This window comes from Eleginops maclovinus, chromosome 1 (genome assembly GCF_036324505.1).
Source record: "Eleginops maclovinus isolate JMC-PN-2008 ecotype Puerto Natales chromosome 1, JC_Emac_rtc_rv5, whole genome shotgun sequence".
Lineage (NCBI taxonomy): Eukaryota > Metazoa > Chordata > Actinopteri > Perciformes > Eleginopidae > Eleginops > Eleginops maclovinus.
The window spans coordinates 24,928,210-24,956,104 of record NC_086349.1 but is presented as its reverse complement, the minus strand read 5'-3'; the positions used below and the strand labels follow the sequence as shown (position 1 = coordinate 24,956,104).

Sequence of the window (27,895 nt, the reverse complement as noted above, 5' to 3'; positions counted from 1 at the left end):
GTGTCGGCTTTTATCAGGGAAGATTGTATTTCTTTCCTAAATGTCCTCATGTGACAGAATACAGCTGCAGCAAAGACCTGATTTATCTATTCATAACCAGATAAGATAAGAGACGTAATGCTTTCTCTTGTTATATACAGTTTTGAAGTTAATATGTTTGGGGTTTTTACTGTTCAGTGTGTGTGCTATTTTGTGACCTTTTCATATGTTTAATTCAGATCAAATATAATAATATATTTTGAACTATTATGAGATTTAATAGAGGGCAATTCAAGGACATCTTATTACCATTTAAGATAATGACCTCTCATCCATCTTTAAAGTAATTTCATTTTTTATTTAAAACTAATATTTAATCCTAAAAATGTGTTGTACAGTTACTCACTGTCATTAATATCTTCCAGTCAGTTAAACATTGTGTATATTATTCTTATGCTCCGTTTCTTTAGGTATGCAAACTTTAAGAAATGTACCTAAAATTGTAGAATCAGCTTCAAAAATATGAAGATTTAATGCTTTTCTTTGTGCTAGATGGACATACACTGAATTTCTTCTGGTTTTAATTCTCTGGCTGTGGGATAAATAACATTTACTCTATTGTGTGACGTTTGATAGATCAGATTATAAAAGAAGATACTAAATAAACATGGTTACCTTTAACGTTTAAACAAATTAATGTCAGTCATAATAAAATATAATGTGAGAATATCTCCAAATGATTGAAATAGAAAATGATTAATTGTTTTATTCTCATCTTTATTAAGGAAAGCTTCAAGCAAATTTCCTTAAATTATCTATAACTGTCTAACATTACTCAAACACACTTCTTGGAAACAAGGCTGAATATTCTCTGGTTCCAGCTTCTTAACTATTATTCTTAGATTTGATGTAGTTTTTTTATCATGTATCATCATGAAATTAATATAATGTTTGAAAAAAAAGTCGTTACGAAATAAAAACTATATCCAATAAAGAGAAGTTATTTCTTTGAATGATTTATTCAATTATTTCTCCCATGGTTGGATTATTTGGCCAGAATGGTAATCCCAGATTTTAGACAATTTATGGCCTCCTGATTCTCAATGTATATATAAAGAAGAACATTATATACACACAAAAGAAGAAAGAAAGACATTTAAAGAAAAAACTTGATGAATGATATGATATCATTTATTCAATTCACATTTGGTTTTGATTGCCATGTTATTTTTCATATTTCCAATGGGTTTGCCAAATTCTTGTAGTTATATCATATATATATATAGTTGTATAAAATCCAGCACCTTTAAAGGTTATGGAAATGTCCTCGTCCTGAAGGTGTATGGTTGGTCCCGTTTTATGTGTTTGGAGAGATCACGTAACATCAAACGTCCTACGTCATCACGCATGGCTGTTACCATGGACACGGAGCATTCACAACTGACGTTAGCTAGCTAAACAGAAGAGCTCCTCCAACAAAACCGTTTTTATTTCTGTACGACGGGGTGAGTATACCTTTTAAATAGCTTATTTATTCTATTATGCTGTATAGTTTTTCTTAATTCACTAATTGAACCCTTTATGTTACCTTAACGGTAGAGCTAATTGTTATTGTAACACTAGCCAGAGTTGGGAGAAGTATCAGTTTATTTACTTTAAAGTGGAAATACTACGGTTTAAATCACTTTCATGCATCAATCATTATAATAAAAAAAAAATCTGATATATTAATCTGGAATTGACCAATGTCCATAATGAGTACTTTACCTTTGGTACTTTAAGTGTACTTAGCTGCCAATACTTTTCTTCTACTTTTCCTTGAGGAACATTTTGAATGCAGGACTTTTACAGAGTATTCCTACCTTCTGGTACTTCTACTTTTACTTCAGAACAAGATCTCAGTACTTCTTCCTCCTCTTTAGGTAACATGCTAATCCAGTAAACTTGGTATTACTAGTTGTGCTGTAGCTGCTGCTCCTTCTGCTTTATCACTAACACTTGAACTCTTTATTACGGCAAACACTGACACTCACTGGAATGATCATTCAGAAGTGCATTTTACATGTTTTGTCCGCTGTATGATTTTGCATATCATCTGTCATTGTATAGTGTTCTTAAAGTAAGGAGCGCAATTCCTGTTCAATGTAGTTTAAAGGTTACAGAATACCAACGGTTTCTGTGGTTCAAACACAGGGTGAAGTTCTCTGTAGGCGACAGCATCATAAACTGTTAGTGTGTTTACTGATCATACCTTTGTTTCTGACTGGCTGCTCTGTCTGTTTGTGTAAACTTGACATTAATGCTTCTACAAAAAATGGAGACTGTAGTGGAGTCAGACAGTGAGGAGCAGGACAGAAGTGGAGAGTCGGAAGAGGAGGAGGAGGATGACCGAGAGCCGATGAAGATGGAGAGAAGTGTTTCAGCTTCTCAGGAGCTTGTGTGAGTGTCCACTTATAAACACACAACACACACTCACACATATCACACACTGAATGAGGCCATGACTGGGGTTAAAAAGTGAGGAAACTGCGCCGTTAGTTGACTAATGAACTATCGTTGCATTTATTGTATATATTTATACATGTATGGCTGAAACAATGAGTCATTTGCTTTTGATAATAAATTGAAAGTATTTTATAGTTATACAATTTATCTGAAGAGCACTTTTCATACAAGAGATGTACTTGACAAAAAGAAAAAATGCAACACATTTAAACAAGGTTTATAGACTATCAAATTAGAAAATAAAAGCCGGTAAGATGACAGCTGATAGGTAGATGTAATGCTGGTGGGTGAAGACGTCATTTATTCACTGTCCTTCATCAGCCTGAAGTTGGACGAGCTGTGTCCGGAGTCCTACAGGGTTAACTCCCCCGACCAGATCCGACTGTTGGCCATCTCCGACAACTTCCAGCGTCAGTATTCACTCCTGTATCCCGACCGCAAACCACTGCTGCTCTGCCCGGTCAACGAATGTGGAGTCAGGGTAAAACTAACTCAACTTTTCTTTGATGATGCTTATAAATATTTTTGTTTTATAAGAAAAAACACAAAAATAGACAAATACAGGAACTCCCTCAGGAACACAGGAATTTTAGTCTTTGCAGAACATTTACATGCATTAAAACCTATATAACACACTACAGGAAAGGGGAAACCCTAAAAGCAATAAAAGGGCCTTTTTAAATCAGGCTATATTTTTTTGTTCTTCACCATAAAAACAATCTAGTGAACTTGTTCTAGTAATCTTTTAGATGTCAACATTAGATGTCCCACGATGAACTCATTCATTGTCACGATACGCAATGAATTTCCACGTTGTCCCATCCCTACCATATACTTTACTGTATCTACCTCTGTCTAATTCCTGCGTATGTTTTTCTAATATTCAGAAGTTTGTGTCCTTGACTCTCCGGCCCACACCGGCATTCTTCCCCGAACTTTTCAACTGGGAGGGATGCGCCTCCTTCGTGGCTGACTTCCTGTCTCTGGACCCTCTGGAACCACCTGTGGATCTGGTGAGTGCAGATATAACAGTCAATGGTTGATGCAAAGCAGGCTAGCGGATGCATCAGAGAGGGTTTCCTTCTTTCATAGCGCACTTTGATCATTTGTGTTGTTACTGTAACTGCTTCTGACTGTAGCTCCTGTGTCAGTGTCTCTCTGCTGAACTTATTGTCCCTTTGTTGTTGTTTTGCATATTTCTATAGACATTTTGTCCCTCTTTGTGGTAGTTTATTAGGTTGGGCCCATCACTGATCAGTCCTTGTGTGTTTCTGTCCCAGCCCAGGTATTTGTTCTCCTCCAGCTCAGTGCTGCTGAATCAGAGTGCCACATGTTTTGAATCGGCCACCCTGCTGTGCAGCCTGCTGCTCGGCACCCACTACGATGCTTACTGTGTCAGCGGCTACGCTGTCAGAGAGATGTGTCTGATGGACTACAGCCTGCAGGAGTGCCCCCTGCTGGACACTCCGGTCAAGGTCAGTGCTGTATGAGGTTCCAGGGTTAAAAAAAACATACATATTAATTGTGGAGAGCAGCTGTTCAGACAGATTGGTGACTCACAGGTGTGTGTGTGTCTGCCTGGCTGTGCTTTGTGTTTGTTTGTGCAGAGTAATATCTCAGAGGAGGAGCCGCAGGAGAATAAATACACAGTGAAACATCTGAGGGAGATGAAGAGTCACTTCCTGACACAGCTAGAGAAGAAGAAACAGGAGGCAGAGGCCGCTTTGCTTCAAAAACAAAAACCACAGGTAACAGGATCATTTAACCCCCGGGCCTGAATGCCTCCATTTCAATTCTTTGTTTACTTCCGAAAAATAATGGCATCCCTGTATGCAGGAGAATGAGCAGCTGCCTGCTGACCCCCTGCGAGGTCTGCGCGTGCACTGCTGGGTGTTGGTGCTGTCGGGGAGTCGCAGCGTCCGGGAGAACTTCTTCATCGACCCCCTGTCCGGGAACAGCTACCCCACAGACGATGGTAACTTCCTGGGCATCGAGAGTGTGTGGAACAATTTCAACTACTACGCCAACATGCAAGACTGCAGAGCCGGCTGCACTGTGAGTAGCTACCCGTCCATCTGAAAGGGAATGGGAGGCAGTAGCAATTTCTGACGTAATTTTTCTGTGTATCTGCTCCTGTGTGTGTCTTTGTGGGTGTGTGTGTGTAGGATATGGTGTATGACCTGGAAGATTTAAAACTATGGGAGCCGCTCCTGTACGGTGCCACCAGCAAAAAGCAGCTGATAATTGAAGTTTCGAAGAAAAAGGAGAGTAGGATGATCAGCAAATTCACCAATAATGAGGAGGTGTGTACTGTATGTGATTTCTGTGTGTGTGTGTGTGTGTGTGTGTGTGTGTGTGTGTGTGTGTGTGTGTGTACACCCTTAACATATGTAGTTGATTGGGTATTTTTACTTTAAAGTAGAGCTGCAGCGTTAACTCAACTAATTGATTAGACCATTGACAGAAAAATGATCGCTAATTACTTTAATAATCAACTTAAGTCATTGTATATGTATAAATGGTGGGAAATGTTTTCAGCCTTTCAAATATAGAGATTTCCTGTTTTTTTCTTTTGGTTTTTCTTTATTTTACACTAAATATGTTTCGCCTTTTGACTGATAACACAAAGACCTCAACCATACGCCCTGACATTTTAGAGACCAAGTCATTCTAGGAAATAATCGGCAGATTAATCGATGATGCAAATAATGATTAGTTGCTACTTTAAAGCAAGACTCAGAGGCAGAACAGGTGCATGTTCATTTGAAACAAATGCAGGAAGAAATACCTTTAAGGAAAAGGCCTGTACTTTCCTTACTATCAATCAACTTTTAATAACAGATCTAAATGAACTGTCAATTAATGTAAAACTCAGCTGCAGTGTCATCAAAAATAGAAATAGAGAAGAATAAATAATAATTCCACAATTTTAAGCGGAATTGAACACTTACAAAACACTTCAAACTCAAACATGATTTTCCGTTAATAAAGTTATTTGTACACTTTTTCGTTTTAAAGGAGGACGAGCAGCCCCGAGTTTTTGAGATGCCACGCCACTGGGTCAGTTACATCAAGATCTCACAAAAAGGTAGAGTAACTCCACATGAGCAATATTGATGTGACGGGACCCTGCATGCACTTTGTGACTGAAGTGAATGTTTATTTGGCCATTACATCTCTAAAGATGGAGATGGCAGGGTTCAGGGAACGAGAACTGCATCCAGAGGGAAACATGGCACAGCTTAGTTAGTGCTGTTTAATAAAGTGAAATGTTATACATAGGTCCGAGTAGATAACCAGCCTTACTCTGTCCCTCATTCCTTCTCAATATATTAAAGACAATTCAATAGAATAAGTTTCAGACATACACAATCTATTTACAGTATGTCTGAAATGCTCAATTAAAGGTCTCCTATTATGCTATATTTGAACAATATAGTGTAGGGCAGTATCTATACAATGCATACATATGTGAAGTGTTTTGCTCAAAATACCAAACAGATCCCCCATTGTAGCATGCCTCATACCCATCTATTTCAGCCCTGTTCCTGAAGTGCTGATTCTGTGACGCTTTAAATGTGAGCTGAGCTGAAGCTGGCCACGCCCCTTTGCAGCGTCATGATCTCTCTGTCTGAAGAGAGAAGTTTCTACCGGAGAAACTCAGCTAAACGCTGCCATGATTAAACCCCATATTATGTTCCAAACCACATCCAGCATTATTTCTGAAACCCTTCTCGGTGTTTCCCACTAGAACAGAGACATTATATATAAACAACAACTCTCAGTCCCTCCTGCAGACATCCTGCTGAATACACAGACACACAGAGGTGCTGCGGAGGGGATTCAGCTCGCGACTGTATATTGCGGACGATGGGTTGGGACGTGTCACGTGGGTGGGACGTTTGTCTTTTTAATCCCCTCCAATTTTGTGCATTTATGCTTTTACAAATCCAAACACATTCTACCTGACGCTGTCTTCAAACTTCCTCCTCTCCTTTTCTAATCAGACCTGGAGAGCCGTTGGCCGGGGAGACAGAAGGTGACCCGCTACAGAAAAGCAAAGCTGGAAAAGTTTGCAGCGTACCTGAGGGAAGACGGCCTGGTCACACGGCTGACCAGATACAAAGACCTGGACTGTGAGAGGGTCACAGAATAACCCCGTGTTTGTTTAACCACAGTGCCTACAAATCTGAAAAAAACCTTGGTGTGTGTGTGTGTGTGTGTGTGTGTGTGTGTACGTGTTAAAGGCACTGAAGTCGTCACTGTGAAAGAGTGGTTTCATCACAGAAACGACTTCCTGGAGGAGAGGGACATCAACAAAGAGGCAAACTTCACCAGAGAGCGCTTCAAACGTGGAAGACTTTCCTCCCTCATGTGTAAATATGCTTTTTGTGCTGCTGTCTGTCTCAAAATAACTACCAAAAACTCCACCAAAGACACATTTAACTGACCTGTCACACAAACAAAAAACAAACAGGACATTTAGAGCTGATCATCCAGGTTGGTACAGTTTTATGTAGGATTTTCCTCCTGTGGTTGTACTGTGTCCCCGTGCTCATAGCTTCCTCTGCTAGCGTACAGTCGTGCACTTTGCCATGTTTTGATAGAGGTTTCAGAATAAATATTTTCAGTTTATGAATTTATTTGACGGGGACAGTGCATCTTAACACTGGGTTCCTGAAGATCCTTAAACAATCTTGAAAGGTAATTTAATTAATTGAATAAAGAAATATTCCCTTCATTGGATTTCAAATAAAAATACTTTTACTCAAAATAAAAATATTTCAAATTACATTTTTTTTGACGTTTGCATTTAAAATCTCATATCATCAAATGTTTCTAAATTATACTGAATGCTTTTCGCTTTTATGTCAGGGAGATCTGGTTAGCAAAACCAACAATACGCCTTTCTTCATCTACACATTTACCTACTGGGATGTTTTTTAATTTTTAGATGTGATTCAACATCTCAATATTGTTCACAACCTTACCAAAAGGCTCCAATAGAGCGGGTCGTCTAAAGAGAATAAGCAGCAGCAGGTCTTCAGCCCAAAAAAAAGTGTGTTACTGACAAAGAACAACAACAACTTTTACTCTTATATTACTCTTGAAATAGCAAAACTAAATTAATATTTTGTCGGTATACTTCCTAGTTTGCGCCCTTAATTTAGCGATCTTAATTTGCACTTCATTTTATTAACTTTAGATGCGGAGATGACCGGATCGGTGCCTCCGCAAGGCACAAGTAAACAGAGATGATTTACCATTACAAATGTTCGACATGAATTCATTTCATTATGGTTCTATGAAGGGGTACAGCAGCTATCCATTTTAACTTTATTATTGGTCATGGAAAGTCCTTACGAATATGTGAAAGTGCAAATTGGATTATTGCATTTCACCCCCCATGAGCTTCTATATACTCAGTGATCAGGAACCAGCAGGCTTTAATCTTACGTGTTGTTCCCTCAGAGTTGCACCAGCATCCTGAAGTGTCTGTGTTTTGTTTTATTCTCAGGTCACAGGTACACAACCAAGAGCACCGACACGGAGCGTGTGATGGAGTTCAGAAGGGAGCATCTGGAAAATATGGTGCGGAGGGTGGAGTCATTGGATGAAATGATAGAGTTCTTCGAGGGCCGCAAAGACTTCCTCCACTGCCGGCATGTTTTTTTCATACCACTGGATCAGTTTTCACAAACAGATTTGGATTGCCAACTGAGAGTCCGACCAATAGAGGTAAAATTATTTTTGCAATATTTGTACCGGTAAGCTCAGGATAGTTGAGAATCATTTTGGGTTAAAAACATTTCAACAAGAAATCCCATGAAGAGACATCAGTCTTTCTGACTCCCTGTCTGTTCCCATTAGCTCAAAGCCCATCGGTTCCTACTGAAGAGAGCAATCTTTAAAAGCACAACACTATGTAAATATTCTGTATTTGTTTTGTTTTTCCAGTACTGTATGTTGCATGTTTTTAGTGACTGGTATTTACTTATATGAAATGAAATGTGTCTTTCGGGTGACTAACAAAATCTGTCCCTGGACTACAGATGAAAAGTAGCCTCTTGGCTAACTCCGGCACATTTACAGAAATGTTGATTAATGTGCACTGTCCCTAATAAATAAAAGTTTAGATTTTATTTCATTTTAAGGGTCACAAATTGCCAAGCTGTCCTCTGTTGCTTTTATCAAACAAACAGGAGGAAATTGTGCATTTGTACGGGACTATTAAGGTGTAAGTGGGATTCCAAATATACTACATTGTCTGTGTTCATGGACAGGTGGAAGTAAGAGACCTGGTCATGTCATTGAGTCCATGGTATGAGTCACAAGACATATGAAATGCATATTCTTAGAGGAAGAGGAAGAGCCTTTGCCTTTTTTGCGGTACGTTTTGCAATCCCCCAATTAACAAAGGTACATTGAACATATGAAGTTCATCAAATCTAATAAGTCTCAAGTCCCCGCTTTTATCAGTATAAGTCAAGAAAGTCTTAGGTCGTCAAATGTCCCACTCGTCTCATCCCACGCCTCTCAATGGTCACGTATAGGAACATGTCACACACGCATAAATGCAGCTCTTTAATGTGTTTTAATCATTTTGGGCAAACTATTTGGAATATTGGCCCCGGCCTGGGCGCAACTGGCTGGGGCACCTGCACCGCACGCCGGCGACCCGGGTTTGATTCCCGACCCGTGGTCCACCCTGACTCTCTCTCCCACTTTTCTCTCCTATCCAATTAAAGGCAAAAAGCCCCCCCCAAAAAAACTATTAGGAATATGTAATGCACCTGTGGAGAAAGATCACATTTTATGGACCCATACTGGCTGAAAACAGCGTGTGTTATGTGCAACTTTATTTTGTATTCGAGTTTTAATTGTATCATCTCGCAAAAATCCAGAAAGTGGTGGAGCGTTTCCGCAGGGACAGATCGAAGCCGGCCAGCAAAGACGTGGCTGAGCGAGCGTTCCTATTGAATGAAAGACGTATGGAGTTGACCTATCACCTGGAGGATAACAGATTCATCCCTTCAAAGAGAAGCTTCGTCAAACCGCTGGAGGCGACTGACAAAAAGAAGGCAGAGGACTTCAGAGTGGACATGGTCTCCAGCTTCCAGGTACAGACACACCGTCAGATATACACTACTGCCTTTCAAAATAAAGTCTCTGAGCAGTTTCTGGGATAATAAATGTAACATTAATAACCACAATGTGTGTGTGTGGGGGGGGGGTTCAGGTGGATCCATCTGAGAAGCCTCTGAAGACTTTGACTCTGTACAAGATGCTGATGTCTCTTATGGAGGATGAGAAGGAGGTAGTTCTGCAAGTCAAGAAATCCAAGGAAGAGGTAACGTGTCCTCAGTCTCACCTGCAGTACAGTTTATCTTATTTCAGAGGTTGGATATTTTAATGACCAACAACAACGTTTGCACCAGACAGAAAATGCTCCTCTGAGCAGGTTATGATTTTATAAGGGTTATTTTTTCAGGTTATGAGTGGAAAGGAATTTCAGAATTAGACTCATAGCGACCGATCAACCTGAACAAACAAGACAAAGGTATATGTCCTATACAGCTAATTTACCTGTGCCCCTCTGGTATTTGCACATATATAAAAACTATTTATTAGGCTACAAGCTCCTGAGGACATTTTAGAAGAATATAATTTGTCGATATTGCGCTCTAGTTGCTGCTATGAAAGTCAATCACTCAAATCGATCACATTTTATTTAAATAACCCAATTATTTAAATTACCAAGCGTCCCTTAGGGTGTTAAAGAGTCTGTACAGCACACAACTACTTCTGTCCATGCAGAAAAGTTAGTTTGCCTAACAATATCTTTGCAATAAGATTCATTGATCAGAGATTTAAAGGTTTTATTGTCATGTGTACGACAGCAACGGAAAGTCCTAGGCTGCTCGGACAGTGCAACATCAATACAAATACTGCAAATCAGTACCATCCTAGAGATTTATACTCAAACTGATGGTGAGTGTGTAGCCCTGAATGTTTTATGAAGTGTAATGGAGCGTGGTATGCAGAATGCTGAGTATGAACCCCCCCCCCCAGGCATTCCTTTCTAACCATGTGAACAAACAGGGAAACGTGCTGTTTAAAGAAGCTAAAGTTTATAATACACAGTTGTGTTTTTTCACTTTAAGTCCACTTAAAGACACTCGTGTGTGTGTGTGTGTGTGTGTGTGTGTGTGTGTGTGTGTGTGTGTGTGTGTGTGTGTGTGTGTGTGTTCTGTAGGTGCAAAAAATCCTAGACTGCAGAGAGCAGGAGGAGGCAAAAGACCAGATTCACTTCTGCCCCTGGACGACAGACGGAGTGACCCAGGCCCGCAGCCAGAGAGAGGAAATGGTGAGACACACACACACACACACACACACACACACACACACACACACACACACACACACTGAAACTCATGTAACTTGGTTGTCAGGTTCTGTAGGGTTTTTAAATAGGAATAGAATCCAAGAAGCTTCTTGTCAAGTTTCACAGCGTTTATTAATACAATGATATGATAAGTGTACCAAGGACACTCAGCCGAGGTCTTCCTCCCAACCGCTCCGTGAGGCGCAACACTTCTACAGTGAATTATGTCCCTTAAAGTTCCAGCACAATATATTGATTCATTCTCACAGTTCCCAGCTGACAGCAACTGTTTCCTATTACATTTTTCCTACTTAAGAAAATGTTTGAGACACTGCGCCACTGAATGTTTGCTATATGTAAAACACATTATAAGTTGCCACGGAATTCACGTAAACATTGTAATTGGGTTTAAACAGACAGAAATCAGCATTCAATACCTCAAACAGGCTGACAGATCTTCAGGAACCCTCAGGTCGGTGACTCGTCTTGTGTCATTTTCTCTGCCGTTGCAGGAGCGTCTGGAAGAGGAGGAGCAGCTGTGGCTGCAGGAGAGGGAGAAGGACATCCTGGCTCCTCTCCTCCTCCGGCTGAACGACACAGAGACGCTGAGTACAGCAGACGCAAAGCAGATCCACCAAGAGTGTTTGTCCGAGTTCAAACAGAGACTGGTGGAGCAAGCCAACCTCATTCAGGAACGCTATGAGAAGGTGGGGCACGGGTCTACTCGTATATTAAATCCCTTTTTCACTGCAGGAACTATTAGGTCTGAAATGTCTGAAAGCGACTACACATGCAGCATGTTTGATATGTTGTTCAGTTGTGGACTTACATTGTTCCAAAAGATTCCAACAATGTTCAAAAATGTTGAGAAAACTTTCATTTGCTTCAAGGTAGCAGTGTGTTTACCCCTGAGAGATAATGCATCAGAGTGTTAGAGCTGCTCTCTTGTTTGCAATGAGCACTCCTGATGGAGCAAGATTATTAAAGGGGCCCTATTGTGCTCATTTTCCGGTTCATATTAGTATTTTGAGCCTCCCGTTGAGACATGTTTACATGCTCTAGAACTCCCTCTGGAGGGAACACAGGGATTTTAGCCTCTGCAGAGGACAAAAACCTACAGGAAAGAGTACACCCAACAGAACGTTATTTCATGTTCTCCAAAATCTGTGTTCAGGAGACCAAGGAGCTGCAGAGGAAGCAGCAGTCGTTCCAGAAGAAGCAGGAGGAGGGTTACCAGACCTACTGCTCCGAGAAAGTACTACGAATAGACGTCGCCAAGAAACGCCTGATCATGTACTTACACACACACACACACACACACACACACACACACACACACACACACACACACACACACACACACACACACACACACACACACACACACACACACACACACACACACACACACACACACACACACTCCCTCAAAAATCCCCATTGTTTTCGCTATAGAAATGTCCCACATTATTCAGACATTTATTTCCGATTAGCCAACAAAGATTTATTCACATTTTATCCTCTTAAAGTCATTTAATGATGCAAAGACATTTCTCGGCTAGCTGCTACCACATGGTGTGTGTAACTTATCATGTGCCTGTGTTCCTGTCTTCCAGGCACAAGGAAGCAGCTCTTCACAAGTACAAAGCTCTGGATCAGAGGCTGAAGCGAGACCCTCGACTGGCCCCTCACCTGCTTAATTGAGCCAGGCGTCTTTGAATATCAGCACACTTTCCAAATTGAAAATAGTTTAGAAATCCTCCTTCCCACATGCCTGTTTTCAATTTATTTTCCCTGTGTTGTTAACCTTTACAAACTGCTTCAAATGTTGTGTTGTGAAAATGAACCTGCATGAAATGCTATCTTTATTATCTTAGCTTAAAGTCTGCAGCAGCAATAGGCTTCTACTGCTCAGAAAATAAAGTTCAGAAACTGAAAATATCTCCAGCCTCAATTTAATACTGATTATATATTTGCTTTACGGTTTGGATCCACCTCAGAGTCAAGGAAAAGAATCAGGTATTTTGGATATGATTTCACCTCTTACATCACAATAAACATACAAAATAAAACATTTAAGTTAGTACTACAACATTCAATTAACAAAAACAACTTTTATTTAGTTGTGATTTGAGCATTACATTTGAAACTTTGACCATTCATATCTTGTTTGATAGACTGGCTATCAGAAAATCATTTTCATTGATAATTTTTCACCACATTAACATAGAGGATCATAAATTGCAGTCTAATTTACTTGCAGATGCATAATATTTTATCAGAAAAATGCAACAGTTAGCACAAATGTATTTCATATGTATTTGAATTCCTCATTCAAGTCAGTAAAAACAATGTGTAAATGAATAACCATTAAAAATCAAACACAAAAAGTGTACTGCGTTAACCCTAAAGAAAATGACGACCGTTGATTCCTTAACATGCCTACTTGTTTATTTCTCTTTAAATAATAATGTAATTAACAGATGCAATATTTAAAATTTGTATTAATATCTGTTGTAAAGTTTTATGCAGGAATGTGAAAAAGTTCAAAGTAAAGAAGTATCAAAATAATCATTCAAAAGAAAGAAAATAACGCAGCACAAACTTTTAAAGCGAAACTTTTGTTTTTATTGTGTTTGTATTCTTAAAACAGTATGCATATTTTCATCAGGACATGTCTGGACATCGTGGTCTCCCCCTAAAATCCTCTACTGAAAGTCTGCATTCGCGCATGCGCTGTGCGGTCATCACAGTGTGATGAAGAGAGTGCAGTGCACAAGTAGCGCTAGAGGTAAACAAGCTTTGTGTTTCCTATTTACACATTCTGGTGATAATAATGACTTGTGAACAGCGCGGACAGTTTATTTAAAGTGTCAGCTCCAATGACAGCTCGTTGGAGGACTCAAACCTCGCTGCTGTCACTGACATTTAACACTGAGCTACTTAACCTCATCAGAGGCTAACGGTTAGCTGTTAGCTGATCTATTCAGAGTCTATGGAGAGGAGAACTGCTCTGTTTTAACTGGGAAAAAATAATGAACAATGTCAAACATATCGTGGTGTCCTTTCCGATGCAGGTGTAGTTAACAATCGTGATATTTTTAAGCTATTTTGCGTATCGTAATGTGTGATTTTTAGCTGCTTTTGCTGGAGCTAACACAGCTTAGCATTAGCATTTTAGCTACTGTCAAATATTTGAGTGAGGGGCGGAACTGTTTCGCTTTTTTCTGACTGACAGCGTGGACAACCAATAAGACTTCAGAATAGTCGTCGTCATTGGCTTGTGAGCCAATCTGATTTCTTCACCGAGGAAGCTAACAGAAAAAAAAAAAGTCCAAAATATATGACATTTTCTTTCATTCATTACTTGCTACATGAGTTTGGAATTCTTATTTGCATGTCTCATCTTTATCGTTTTCAGTTTATTTGTATTTATGATAAACTTAACCAAAAAGTTTAGCTTCAACCGTTTTTGTTACGTTGTGTCATCAAGCAAGTGTCGTATAGTTGACGTAACCTTTAGAAACCGTTTTACGCAAGTTTAAGCACTGCTTTTTGGGTATTTCTATCCCAAATGTTTGAATGCAAGTCATGAGAAACAATAAGTGGAAACAGTGATATGTTTACCACCATAGACTGTATAGGTTTTAATAAGGGACAGACAATAATATATTATTAGAAGTGTTGTATTTGTTTATTTTGTGATTATTTATAGATTGGTGTGTGTTTCTTTCATTTTGTATTTCATGCCTAGGAAGACGTTATTTTCATTTGAGAAAACGGTCATTTTAACTGCTCTATGTCAAGGCAGATTCCATCTGGAAGTGCTCAAAAAATGCACTCTAGGTCCCTTTTTTGAGGATTTTCACAGGCTTTGACATTTGCAGACTATGTTGAAATGTGTTGTAGTCAGCGTGACAAAGGCTGTCCTCTATTCTGCACAGGAGGGTATTTAAAGCAACTAAAAACACATTCCAAAGAACGCAAAGTAAACATGTTCTCTGCTGACATAGCTTAGTGTGTTCTTTCACAGTTTCATGTTGATGACAAAGGTCTTACCAAATTGCACAATGAGCATTAGCACAACTGTTCATGCTTATCATTTACACAGAGCAAAATCAGACACACAAGCTTTTAAACACCAGGCTCAAACCAACAGACACAGTTAAACATAAAAAACCTGCAAATTCTGTGGTGTGTTTATATTTTGGGAAGTTACATGGACATTTTGCAGTAATAAAAACTGTGTTATTTTCTGTTTCTTCCAGATGAAGACTCCCCCGGACAGGTCGGGAATTACCTTTGAGGTCGGAGCTCAACTAGAAGCTCGAGACCGCCACAAAAAATGGTGAGGACCCTACACACACACTGACACACACACACTGTGTAATCTGTAGTATTCAGACTTTAGACGGTGAAAGCATTCATTTTTTTACTCTAATCATTCATCCTGTTGTTACAACCACAGGTACGCTGCCACAATTGAGGAAATCGACTTCGAGAAAGAGCGGATCCAGGTCCACTTCCGCAAGTGGAGCCGGAGACACAACGAATGGTTTCACTGGACCTCACCGTACCTGAGGCCGCTGGAGAGAGTCAGCCTGAGGAGGCAGGGCCTGAACCCACCATGCTCTCAGCCGGTACGACACAGACTGTGTGTGTGTGTGTGTGTGTGTGTGTGTATACTGGGAATCATATTTTCTTCTATGGTTTGCTGAACTAAAAGCAAACAACTTTGGTAAATCTTCTGGCAGAACTTCTTGCCCTGTACATAACTTCAGCACCCACAGCTATGTCAATAAAACATTCTTAGGTTTCATCACTCTTTGTTCGAGTAGTCCTGATGTGGTGTTCTCTTGAATGTTTCCCCAACTGAAATCAATGTGTGGTTTTCATTGACTAGAGTATATTTGGTGTCCGTCTTTGCTCCTCTTCTTCCCTGTTTACTTTGTTGAAATTCATTTTTCTTTCTCTCTCTTTCTGTTCCAGATGTTTGTTTCTGGTACAAAGGTTTTGGCCTGTTGGACAGACTGTCGATTCTACCCGGCAAAAATCCTCAGAGTGAACAAAGACGGTGAGTTTTAACTTCAGCTTTAATCCTGGTGTTAACTGATGGGTTGAATTATCAATTAGTAAAACCATCAAAAGTAAAGTAACTATTGATTGAAGAGCTGGAGGGGGAGGTCTACAGTCTTTAAATTACGTTTCAGGACATGACGAGAGTTGGTTGTTCTGTTGAGCACAGATAATGGCACATTTGGCACATTTTACTATGACCCACATCATCAGCTGTGCTGCTCATCCCACAAATACATGATCATTACAAATGGGAGTTTACATGTTCAAAGGGAAATAAACCAGCTTTCCAGCGGTGTGGTAAATGATCATCGATCACAAATATCATTTTTTTCTGTTGAGTTCAAATGTTTACTTCAAGTTTGAACTTGGAGTTATATTTAGTCTAATGTGTGTGTGTGTGTGTGTGTGTGTGTGTGTGTGTGTGTCAGACTCCTACAAAGTGCGTTTCTATGACGGCGTGGTTCTGACTGTGAAGCCCACTAAGATCAAACCCTTCGAGGAAGTAAGGAATGCTTCACTCCTATTGGTCTGCATCACATGATTTTCTCCTCCAATCCAAACTCTCCTAATGCTGTGTTTTATCTTTTGGTGTGTGTGTGTGTGTGTGTGTGTGGTGGCATAGAAGTCCAGATCTGAGAAGAGTGCGGTGGGAAGCGAGGGATGGGAGGAAGGTGAGAGCGAGGAGGAGGGGGAAGAGAGGAAGGAGGAGGAGGAGGAGGAGGAGGAAATGGAGGAGAGGAAGGAGGAGGCCACATCAGAGAAGAAAGAAGGATCTGAAGAGGAGGAGAGGAAGAGGAAGGCAGAACCTTCATCCTCCCATCCACCATCAAAGAAGAAAACAGATGAAGGTAAGTTGAAATTAAAAATGTCTACATAGCTTTATTTGAATTCAGTCGGTGTATTTTTTTAAATTTCCGACACTTCTAACTAACGCTGATGAGCTGCTCCTCTTCAGGTAGAAGCAGTGGAGCTCAGAATCAGCCACTCACAGCTGACTCCGCCCCCCCTGCTCCTCCTGTCCCCGCCCCCAGTGACAGAGGTAAACACCAGAGAATTACAGACATGAATAATTACTCTGTTGGCCTGAAAATAGGAGAACTCAGATATTACAGTAGTGTTTGAAGTGAGTGTGAAGCAGATTTGAGACGCAGCACAACTGCATTGTTTATTTAGACATGATTTGATGCGTACCGTGTTTACTTTGTTGTACAAAACAGTTTGTAACGCAGCTGGATGTGCTGCCACTATGATGCTAATGCAACGTTTTCTATTTAACTGATGTTTGTTTTTGCAGCTCTCCGATAACAGCGCGCCCTCTTTGATTCTCTTTTCTTTTTAGACATCCTGTTGGAGCGTCAGTCCCACCTGCCCACCACTCACAGGTTCAGCAGAGAGCCACGTAAGTAAATAGACAACATAAACACTACATGTACACTGTGCAATACAAGTCCTGCATTTACCTCTTAGAATTTATTCAGGTTTATAGCACACACTGGACACACATCCTTAAAAATAGATGTGTATCATTTAAAAAGTTTAAGTGTGAACACAATACTTCAGGTGCATCGGTGTGTACCAAACAAGTCATTCTAAATGAGAAAAGATAAGGCGTAGTGTGAAGTATGACGTCTCTTTAAAGGCTGTGGCCTAATTCTTTTATATTTTATTTTAGCTGTCATCAGATAATTATACAGTTAACAACGTTTTTAAAGGTGAAAACATTGATGGCAACGTTTGACACAGTTTGACCTCGGATCTCACAGCCGGTTGCTGAGAAAGGTTTTAATAAAGTTATAGTTCTGTAGAGTAGGCCGTCTAAAAAACAAAGGCAATGTTTGTGTCAGAATGTTCTGAATACAGTTGGCTTTTAAGAAATGGGTTCAATATTTATTTTGGTGAATTTGGTGTAAAATAATTGGTCCTTATCTGCGTTTCATTTACTTCTCCCATTGGATTAATACAAGTCTCTTAAAGAGCGCTTCTAAAACCCACATTTTAAGGAAATTGACTCCTAGTGGGACTCCTAGTTGAAACCTCACTTTGCATTTTATACATGTTCTCTGTTCTTCTGCAATTTCAAAATGTTTTTCTGACTGGAGAATTATCACCACATACTATTTATCTCAGGGAACCAACTCCCATTAAAGGCATTAACAGTATTGGATGGAAACGATCGTTAATTTTCAAAATGTGTGATGCATTGTAATGGGAACCTGGAGTCTCCTCTGCCCTCTCAGTGTACAGGGTGATAAAGAACCAGCCCCCTCCCATCCTCTCCATTGAGCTGGACCACAACCCCTTCAAGTGTCCCGCAGCCAGCTGCACCAAGTCCTTCAGGAAGGCGAGTCTGCTGCACTACCACATCAAGTATTACCACTCCGACCAGCAGCTGGACGAACAGCTGGACGATCAGCTGGAGGCCCCGAGGTGAGTCGCCGGTTCAAATCCCGGAGCAGGAGCCTCTCAAAGGGCGTGCAGGAGGACAGATGTGTCTAACGCTCACTGCTGTTGTTGTAGAAGGAAGCGGTCGTCTTCTCAGGGGGGCGACTTCCTGTCGGAGAGGAAGAGCGAGGAGCAGCACAGCATCTGTCACCGTGACGACAGAGAGCACAGCACCGTGACGACAGGTAGGGACAACAAACCCTTTGTTTTTTATCCTTATGCCTCTCTAGCATTTTATATTTTTACTTTTAGATCATTTTGACTCTGTTAATGCGTATGGCATACATACATGCAGCGTTGGAAGAAGTGCTCAGATCCTTAACTTAAGTAAAAGTACAAATACTATGGTCTTAAAGTACTCCTCTACAAGTAAAAGTCCTGAAAAGTACTTTAAGTATCTAAATATACTTTAAGTACAAAAGTAAAAGTACTCATTCTGCACAACGGCCAATTTCAGAATAATATAAAGTACAATTATCAGTTAAATGATCTTCAACCCCTAAATAGTTGGAGATCGTATGCAATAAACATATCTCAGTGTCATGGCGTCTTAAAAGGGCCGCCATGTTACGGCCCGGGCCTTCAGCGGACAGAAGGATTATTATCGCTTTTGATCCTCGTGGTGTTAAGATGCTCCTGATCTGGAGGAGTAGTCGATTCCAAAAAAATGGCCAAAATTCACACATAAAACATAAAAAATGGCCGTCTTCCTGTTGGGTTAACGATATGCCTCTCACCAGGCTGTGTCTTCTGTCCTTACACACTGCAGAGCCCAGACAGTGTTTTACTTCCTGTCTGCTTCTGGTGATTTATCTGACGTCCAGCGCTCCGTTTTAACCTCTTTTCCTTTCTCTCTCTTGATCCTGCTTAGCAACGGTCCTTATAGTCCTTGACAGCGGTCTGTACTACTGTATTAACAACGTGTCACATGCTCGGAAGTGACCAATCAGAAGCGAGTATTCAACTAAGCCGTGTAATAAGCATGCTAAGGCCCTCAAAAACGCAATTCATTCGGGACAATAATAATAGTTATGATGCCAGCTACTTCAACAGGTCCTTTGCTCCGACGAAAACAAATTCATCTTCCACAATTCACAGCAAAATGACTTTTCTTTATTACTCGCCTGTAAGCAGAAGTGAAGCGTGAAGAAGAGGGGGAGAAAACGGTCGAACAGGAGAGGAAGGAGAGGAAGAACTTCCTGAGGGTCAAACTAAAGAAGAAGAAAAAGAAGAAGAAGAAGAAGAAAAGTCAGCCAGGTGAGAGACAGTGAACAGACCCAACACATGACTTGTTGTCACATATTTGAGTGAGTAATGACTCACTCATGGGTTGGAGTTGTCCGTTTTGCTACACAAGAAAAACAAGACACAACAAAACACCAGGATGTCAGTAGAGCTATCCTGCAGGCCTACTGCATTTTTAAAATTCATACCAAAAGCAATGTCAACATGTTGAGGCGCTCAGGTTATCCTGCACCTCCTTACTGTGTTGATAAGCATTTGAATTAGATGATCAACTTTTTTGTCACTTTTTATTTATCATTGCGCTCATTACTGAGCCTCTGTTGTGATTGGTCAACTGCTTGGAGATGTCCCACCCCTTAGCCTATCACGTACTATCTGTTGGAGCGCTAACCAATAGAAGTGTTACATAGTTTTGTCACTATGTTCCTGAAGTGAATAAAGGAGTCAAATGGAGGCGTTTCAGACAGGCATTGGGGGGGGGGACTCAAGGATTTGAGTCTTTGCAGACCATTTACATGCACTAAAACCTGTATAACACACTGCAGGAAAGAGACAAAACCCTTATAGCAAAGATAAGGCCTCTTTAAAGTGCTGACTTATGCAAAGTATAACAGAAGTATAAACAAAAGCTAAATATAAACTACATGTAAACAGTATAAATGGGCATAAACGGTGGAATAGACTTTAAATACAGGTGAAAACAATGACTGCGCGTTCATGTGAGGATGTATTGATTTCTCCTCATCAGGACATGCCAGCAGTGACGATGACAACTCAGACCGGATCACCGTGAAGCTCTCCTCCGAACACGAGCACACACACACACAAGGTGAACACCGGATTCGAGTGTCGGATGCAGAGACGTGAGCTGCCGGTGCGTCTCGGGTCTCCTAACGTCCGCTCCTCTCTTTCAGCGGACGACGGCAGCGACTGGTCGACGCTGACGGCAGAGAGCGGGGAGGACACTTCCTCTTGGCCTGTTGCTATGGAGACAGAGGAGTGTGAGGTGGTGAGGTGTGTGTGCGAGGTGGACGAGGAGAACGACTTCATGATCCAGGTGAGACCACCACGACACACACACACACACACACACACACACACACACACACACACACACACACACACACACACACACACACACACACACACAGGAGAGGATACAAATCCAACCTTTTTCTGAGCTGTACTCGCTCTTCTTGCTTCCCTTTCAGAATATTCCTAACAGGTTTCTAAATGTACGCTTGTTATCCAGTGCCGTTATGGATTGCTGTGTCTTTTCCCCCGGTGCATATAAGTTGTGAATCGATTCCTAACACAGATTTCAGTGACATTGAACTGTTCTTGTGTGTCTGCAGTGTGAGTCGTGTCTGTGTTGGCAGCATGGCACCTGTATGGGTTTATATGAAGACAACGTCCCGCACAACTACACCTGCTACTACTGCAGACACACCGCAGGTAGGAGCTCTCTCTCTCTCTCTCTGTGTGTTATATGTTATCAGTCATAATGTCATATGTAACTTTGTACATAGCAAAGGTGTTTTCCGTTTCGCCGGCTCACGAGACTGCTGCTGAGGTTTGAAATGGTTTGCTGGGTCACCATACATCATGTGAGATGTAGAAAGGTGGTGCAGCAACACAAACTGTGTATCAGACAGCTGTCAATCAATCTCCCTTTGTGTGTCTTTGTATTTTTTGCGTATTATTGGTGGTGGGCGTGCTTGAGTTTAGTGGTTGTTTAACCTGGCTGCACTCACCTGCTCACTATGGTTTTGTATGGAAAGAGAGGCGGGGAGTCGGGAGGCGATACTTTCCACAATTTATCCAGAAATCCTGCAAAGATGTTCCACTGCAGTATTCTTACCCATCAGTGATTAAAGCACTTTGATTTAGGGATGTATTTTTGCTTTTTTGTCCTACAATAAATGGTCAATTGAAACGGAAGGACCGGAGCAATTGTTTATCTTCCCTTATTTAGCCCCTCGCTTAACCCTAAAGTCTTATTACGTTGTCATTGGAGAACAATTACACTACTAAGAAATGCCTTAAGAAGATATATTAATATTATATTTCAACTTTTACTTTAACCAACTTCATTCCTGACCATTTTAGAGTTTTGACCCTGAAAGTTCTTGTGATAAATAATGTCACAGTTTACAAAAACAAATGAATGTATTGTTTTCTGTATACTACAATTGAGGGGGCGTTTTACAGACATCTTATTCTGTTTCCTGCCATGAAATCAAGGTCTCGAGTAAAACGATCTTTTAATTCAAGTTCATTTTTCTCAAAATCTAAGATAATAATCTGGTAGTTCAGAAGAACAGGGCAATGGGTTTTATATTTGTGTGTCTGAATTGTGAGGACAGCCACATTGATGGTCAGTCAAAGTGATATTTTTTTTGTCTGTGTGTGTGATGTTCAGGGTGGAGGCGGGCTCAGCGTTTCCTGTCAGAGCCTGATTTGCTGATTTCCGGTCACATGTTCGGCCTGTCGTGTGTGAAGGAGAACTACTCGGAGGTCAACGCCTCGAAGATCTCGCACACCAGCAGCCTGCTGGCACACACACACGGCCTCAGCCAGGTCCTCAGAGGCCTGCAGCTCAAAGTCAGCCTGCTGCAGTGAGTACAGCAGCGTCATGATGCATTAAATTGCAGTTTTGGTGGAGATGAAACAAATACACGTGTTGTTGTTAGGAGAAATTAGAGGGTTTTTAAAATGTAGTATAACGTGATTCACCACAGCTAAGGCGAAGAAGTGCAGAACGTTTGTCATGGATGGTTGTACTGGTTTATTCCTGATGTCCAGTGGTCTCCAGTCAGTGAAATGCATGTAGCTTGTAGTAAAAATCTGCGCTGGAATAACGGGAATAAACCGTTTGTCCGTCTTTCCCCATCCCCAGCTCTCCATCTCATCCCGACCTGCAGCTGTGGAGGTTGCCGTGGAGACGAGAGGAGGGGTCCAGGTCGGCCTCCAGCCCGAGAGGAGAGAGCCCGATCTGCTACGTGAGCAGCGAGCACTGCTACCAGAAACCAGGAGCATCATGGGAGATAGCAGAGGAGAGAGACAAGGAGAAGCAGATGGTGGTGGTGAAGCTGGAGCAGGAGGTAAAAGCTATGAGTTCAAGTTAAATAAAGTTTAAACTTAATTTCAGATTCAATATTGTCTTGTACTCCTCAAAACTACCCACACTTTAAAGCCAACACAGTGACATCACTGTGTAACACTTTTTCTATTGGGTAGCGCTCCAACACATTGTACCAGATAGGCTAAGGGGTGGGACATATCTAAGCGGTTGACCAATCACAACAGAGCAGCCCAGCTAACCAATCAGAGCAGACTGGGCTCTGGTTTCAGACAGAGGGTGAAAAGAAGTGCTGCAGCACAGGCAGTATGAGAAAAATAAAGAGCTTTTTGAACATTAAAGCATGGAGACATTAAATACTGATATGAACCTGAAAATGAGCAGAGTATTTCCTCTTTAAAGCATCCTTAGCATTTAGCTCCAATCACCGCTTAGTCCTATTATTATCATATCCTCACAGCTGACATTTTATGGTGTCAGGTCTTTAATTCCTGCCTTCTAGAGTTGCCCTTTCCAGGCTCCATTGTGTGCCTTCCCCTGGTATCTGTGTTATCTCCTCTTAATGAACAAAGTGTGACTTGCCAGTTTATGTCAACCTCGGGTGACGTAAGGTGTGAAAAGAAAAAAAATCAAAGCTTGTCTCATAGAAACTCAGAGTCCTTTAGCTGAAGCTGTACCTCATGTTCTCAGGATCCTGCTGTTGCTATGAGACCACCGAAAACCAGTTTGAAGCTTTCCGCTTGAAAATGTGGAACTATTTATACCTGCTAATGCTCTGTGAGTGCGAGGGCTATGGAGAGAGCTTCGGAGGACTTAGTTTGTCATTAAAAACATCCCGTTGTCTCTCTATCTTCACTTCTTCCTCCTAAACTGATTATTTAGCTACAGTATAACCATCACTCATCATCGTTGCGTTCAGAAATCTCACTCTTATCTTAAAAAACACTTCCTGCTTCATGTCCAAGTTCCTTTGCTTACCTTTGATGGATAAAACAAGGATGTTCTGTTGTAGGAAATAAAGCTTGAAGATGTGGAGATGAAACCAGCTGAAGCTCCAGCAGATGCACTCTCAGCAACGCCCACAGACACACCGCTCCGCATAAAGAGAGAGAGCCACACACACACTCACACACACACGGCAGAACCTCGCCAGGCATCCGAGGCCGAGTGTCAGCTGAACCTGCTGGAGCACGTGGAGGCTCTGCACCATCAGATCAGCGCCAGGATGGACCTGATAGAGCGGGAGCTGGATGGTAACACACAGACACACACACACACACACACACACACACACACACACACACACACACACACACACACACACACACACACACACACACACACACACACACACACACACACACACACACACACACACACACACCTCTTTATTTACACTTGAAAACATCTAAACCAGAATGGCACCAACGATGCATTTACATGATCCTCGGATGGTCCCGTTTCCGGAGTTGAGTCGTTCTTCTGACTCCGGTGCGTTCAGGAGCTTTAAGTCGTTATGTGGAGAAAAGAAATGGCCACTAAAAGAAGACGTGTTTTATTGTACTGCTCATCGCGTTTTTGGTATAGTCATTCCAACTGAAGTAGGCTCTGTGAATTTCACTCGAGAACACAATTTTCCAATTATTCCAGCATCACATAAATGCAGCACAAATGTCGAGGAAAGAAAAATAAAAGAATTCAAATGACTGAATTTAAGTACGCATCATGACAATGTTTTATTTATCTTTCCCCAATACAGAAAGAACGTTATACAGTCCCTGATCTAACAATAACGCTCCTCCGTGTTACCACATTTTACCGGCTGCCAACGTGAAGTAGCTCTTCTACTTCACCGTGGCATCATGTCAGAATTTAAGCATCGATCTGGTACCTTCATCCCTATTTCAGAACGCAATAGGGAACGTAATCTGATTTGTGTGGGTTACATGAAAAGGGAAAACACGGGATGGTGTATAATCTACAAGCTCGTCGTGTATTTTTAAACAAATACCTATCCTATCCTTTTTACTGAGCCATGGCCGTGTGTGAACCCCAGATCTTTTCCTCCAGTGCACACAGGGAACACACAGCGGACCTTGAGTAGATTTAGACTGAATTTGAAAAAAAAAGTGCCTTAGATGAAAAATCTAAAACTCCCCTTTTCCTTCAGCCTTTGTCATTATTAGGCTAGCAAAGTAAAAAGAAGCGTTTTAACAGATTATGGAGGATTTGTAGTCCATTTTCGCGGTCACATGACTCATGTTCCTCTCTCTGCAGTGTTGGAGTCGTGGTTGGATCACTCGGGCGAGCTGGAGCCTCCGGATCCTTTGTCCCGCCTCCCGCAGCTCAAGCAGCGAATCAGGCGGCTGCTGCGTGACCTGTGCACTGTGAGACACCTGTCCGTCTGGCGCTGACTCTTTTCACTCCCTGACCCCTGACCCTTAACTCCTGCAAGCGTCTGCTAGCCCATAGGAGCAGACGGACTGACGGACTGACGGACTGACTGACTGACGGAGTGAGCTCTCGACTGACAGAACCCGGGAGGGCGAGTCGCAGAGCGAGTCGACTCTCTGCAGTAAAACTGAGGTTTGTTTCCAGTCGCAGGACAGCAGTGCCGCCTCTGCTGGAGAGAGGATGCACTACAACACGACGAGGATGAACGCGTTTTTTTTGTGACTGAACAGGTGCTTTCTTTCTGTTAAATATCACAAAGGTACCGCAACATTTCCCAAACTGTTCCTTCATATGTTCAACAAAGTGACGATGACAGATTGGGTTTTGATTAGCTGTGGTTGTACAGGTTTTCGGGACACAATGTTAGCATTACCCATTTCCTAGCAGCCGTCTAACCTGACAAACGTTATGACCTGAAAATGAAACAAAGCCGATGAAGCATTGTGAGGATTTGGTCCAATTATTTTGAACACATGAAGATTTAATGCTTCTTTGAGTTTCCTATGGCAGAGATTCTGAAAATATTGAGCAGCTTTACACGGCGAGTCCTCTGAAATTAAATGGATTTTGCAGCAAAAGGTCACCATTTTTAAATCCTTGTTGGAACAGATTGTAATTATTATTTTTGTAAAATTTAGTTTAACCAAAAAAGATGAAATTTGACCTTAAAGAGACGGTTCACCCTCAAATTAGAAATGTATTTTGTGTCTCATCCCTGTTTTGCTTTAAGGAATCTGGTGTGACGGAGATATAAGATGGTCTTTCTTTCTTTGTGTAATATTGACAGCGTCTTCCACACCTATATCCGTCTCTAAAAGGGATGGCACTGTGGGAAATGTAGTTTGTTATTAATCTCTCGACTACAGAGCTTCCCATAAAGTGACAATATATGGCTTTTTCTCACAAACTGGTTCTGACAATTATGGATTTTAAGATTGTTCTAGGCTTGTGACATTTTGCTGCAAAATCAGTTCCTATCAAAGGAATCGCTGCATAACTCTGCTCCGTATTTTCACATCAAGTTCATTTTTAGTGGACATATGACAACAGTTGAATAAACCTTACCACACAGATGGATGTATAGAGGATTTATAAAAGATGTTATAGGTTCAGCTGCCTCTCTGGGCTCTTTAGGAAGCCAGCTCCGTTCAGCCCTTCACTTTTCTTCCTTTTTTCTCTCGTTTGGTATTTTCAGATTTTAGGAATATTATTCTACTTTTCTAGATTTCTATCGGTGCTTTTGGTTTCTGCATAATGTCTCTTTCCGACAGAACCTCTCCATTTGGGAGCTGTATATGTTACACACTAATATCCGTTCACATGTTTATTTTGTGTTTCGGTGCTTTCAGCTTCTTCAGCAGAGCTCGTTATAACCTGTACAAATATCTGTTTCAGTTTAACCTCGTATACTCATCTCTGCTGGTAGTGATAATTCCTTTCAGTATTGTTAGTTTCTCTCCTCGAGGCTAGTGTAATAAACTGTTTTCAGTCAAATTAACCAGCAAGACGTTCCTCTGTTGTGACAAAAAACAAATTCTACGTGTAAATATGTCCAGTTTAATGTTTTATACTCTTGTGTAAGAAGCTAACTGTAAAAAGCTGTAGATTTATTTTCATAGAGAGATTGGTTATGAATCAGGTTGGTTAATATCTGATGTGTTTGAAGAACGCAGAGCTTCCGTTGCTTGTGTTTAGTTTTCGTGCAACCGATTTATTTTAACTGTTTTTATTTTACATTTTAGTTCATGGTGCATTCAGGCGCTCCTCCACAACTTCGGAAAAATCCCTGTTGTTGAAAGCAATGCGACTTTATTAATGTACCTCATTTCAGCAACAGGGCAATACAAATAATTACAACTCAAATTGTAAGCATTGATACGATGTAAGAAAGGGCGGGATAAAATTAGATTTTGGAAAACATTCAAAAAAGAACAGACATTTTTAAAAAGTGTGTAAGATGTGAAAATCTGATTTAATAAAGCGGCCAAAGAAGAATATTTAGTGCTGATTTAAAAGACATTTCATTTGTAGCAGGTCTTCAGTTTTCATTTAAACATCCACATGTTTGCAGGCACTTTTCTGAGTTGGTGAGGACCCGCCTGAAGGCCACACACATTAAGCTAAACAGTCAATGTTTGTTCCTGTATTCTGTTTAAAGCATGATGTTTTCTGACGAATTCTAACTTTGATTAAAATGAAGAAATTCCTGTCTGTGTGTTTGATGTGTCTCATTCAGGACTTTAAAGAAAAAACTGGATCAGGATTTTAGAATTATTGAAGAAAATCATTCCCCTCAGAACAGTCTGAATAGCTGAACGTTTTGAATTAAAGGGGCCCTATTTTTGCCTTCCTGTAGTGTGTTCATTTGCATGTAAGTGGTCTGCAAAGGATAAGATCCCTGTGTTCCCTCCACAAAACAAGCATTAAAGCGACCCTTTGACAATTTAATATGTATTCTATGAATGTCTTGATAACAACTAACTTAACGCTTTTTCACTCTGGACAAAGTCACTGACCAGCATTCCTCCTCTACAGCCACAGTGATCACATGGCTAAAAATCTATATGGAGGCTTTTGTTTTGCTTTTGAACAGCCGGGGGAGGGCAAACACACACATGCACATACACATTAATTGTGCCATAAGGGAGTGTCCTCTGTGAACAAACAGTGAGACCATCTGGCTGATCGGTAGAAAAACAACATAAATACAAGTACTCTAAAAA

The 27,895-nt window shown here is 41.0% G+C and overlaps 2 protein-coding genes across 5 annotated transcripts; both read left to right on the top strand.

The window, feature by feature from the left end:
• Positions 1–1,392: 1,392 nt before the first annotated feature.
• On the top strand, positions 1,393–12,759 carry ccdc135 (coiled-coil domain containing 135). 3 transcript variants are annotated; one of them, XM_063887674.1, is made up of 18 exons: positions 1,393–1,484; positions 2,300–2,418; positions 2,806–2,965; positions 3,372–3,497; positions 3,765–3,959; positions 4,092–4,232; positions 4,321–4,539; positions 4,650–4,787; positions 5,503–5,572; positions 6,492–6,620; positions 6,732–6,860; positions 8,003–8,223; positions 9,390–9,605; positions 9,725–9,835; positions 10,742–10,852; positions 11,383–11,577; positions 12,045–12,163; positions 12,487–12,759. In XM_063887674.1, exons 2-18 carry the CDS (start codon positions 2,378–2,380, stop codon positions 12,572–12,574), a joined length of 2,409 nt encoding a protein of 802 aa, XP_063743744.1. In that variant the 5' UTR covers positions 1,393–1,484; positions 2,300–2,377; the 3' UTR covers positions 12,575–12,759. The 3 variants fall into 3 exon arrangements, with proteins under 3 accessions (XP_063743744.1, XP_063743754.1, XP_063743736.1); XM_063887684.1 differs by having other exon boundaries at positions 1,438–1,484; positions 2,307–2,418; XM_063887666.1 differs by lacking the exon at positions 1,393–1,484 and having other exon boundaries at positions 2,073–2,418.
• Positions 12,760–13,598: 839 nt separating this feature from the next.
• LOC134870209 (PHD finger protein 20-like) lies at positions 13,599–27,383 on the top strand. 2 transcript variants are annotated; one of them, XM_063892302.1, is made up of 18 exons: positions 13,599–13,661; positions 15,139–15,218; positions 15,339–15,510; positions 15,860–15,944; positions 16,378–16,451; positions 16,572–16,797; positions 16,905–16,988; positions 17,289–17,348; positions 18,187–18,376; positions 18,470–18,576; positions 19,526–19,648; positions 20,385–20,465; positions 20,551–20,693; positions 20,992–21,091; positions 22,059–22,254; positions 22,536–22,740; positions 23,731–23,971; positions 24,996–27,383. In XM_063892302.1, exons 2-18 carry the CDS (start codon positions 15,139–15,141, stop codon positions 25,130–25,132), a joined length of 2,304 nt encoding a protein of 767 aa, XP_063748372.1. In that variant the 5' UTR covers positions 13,599–13,661; the 3' UTR covers positions 25,133–27,383. The 2 variants fall into 2 exon arrangements, with proteins under 2 accessions (XP_063748372.1, XP_063748367.1); XM_063892297.1 differs by having other exon boundaries at positions 18,467–18,576.
• The last annotated feature ends 512 nt before the right edge of the window (positions 27,384–27,895 follow it).